Source organism: Buceros rhinoceros, unplaced genomic scaffold (assembly GCF_000710305.1).
Source record: "Buceros rhinoceros silvestris isolate BGI_N320 unplaced genomic scaffold, ASM71030v1 scaffold22689, whole genome shotgun sequence".
Lineage (NCBI taxonomy): Eukaryota > Metazoa > Chordata > Aves > Bucerotiformes > Bucerotidae > Buceros > Buceros rhinoceros.
Genome location: NW_010430029.1, coordinates 2,219 through 2,543, shown reverse-complemented (window position 1 = coordinate 2,543; position 325 = coordinate 2,219). Strand labels below are relative to the sequence as shown.

Below are 325 nucleotides of genomic sequence, written 5' to 3'. Positions count from 1 at the left end.
CGGCCGTCGATCTCCCGCGCAGGACCGGCTCTGGGCCTGCGTCGGCCGCGGGCTGAGCACACTTCTCTCCACACAGATGATCCGAATGAGCACCGGGCACATGGAGGGGAACCTGCAGCTGATCTACGTCCTGCTGACGGACTGCTACGTTTACCTCATCCGGAAAGGTATGAGGTACATCCCACCCCCGGGCCTCCAGCCGCAGGGAGGGAGCCGTGCTTGCTCCAGAAATCAGAGCACCCAGAGCCTTCCCTGCCAGTTCCCTTGTGTCCCCTGGAGCAGTGGCAGCCACGGGGGGCACACCGGGGTGCCTTGTTCCCTCAGA

The 325-nt window shown here is 64.6% G+C and overlaps 1 protein-coding gene across 1 annotated transcript in view; it reads left to right on the top strand.

The window, feature by feature from the left end:
• PLEKHM2 (pleckstrin homology domain containing, family M (with RUN domain) member 2) overlaps positions 1-325 on the top strand; it is a gene marked incomplete at its 3' end in the record, with an annotated part of 3,311 nt that overhangs the window by 772 nt on the left and 2,214 nt on the right. Inside the window, exon 3 of the mRNA XM_010142887.1 lies at positions 58-167. Coding sequence (XP_010141189.1) covers positions 58-167 — 110 coding nt within the window. The remainder of the gene's footprint in view (positions 1-57; positions 168-325) is intronic.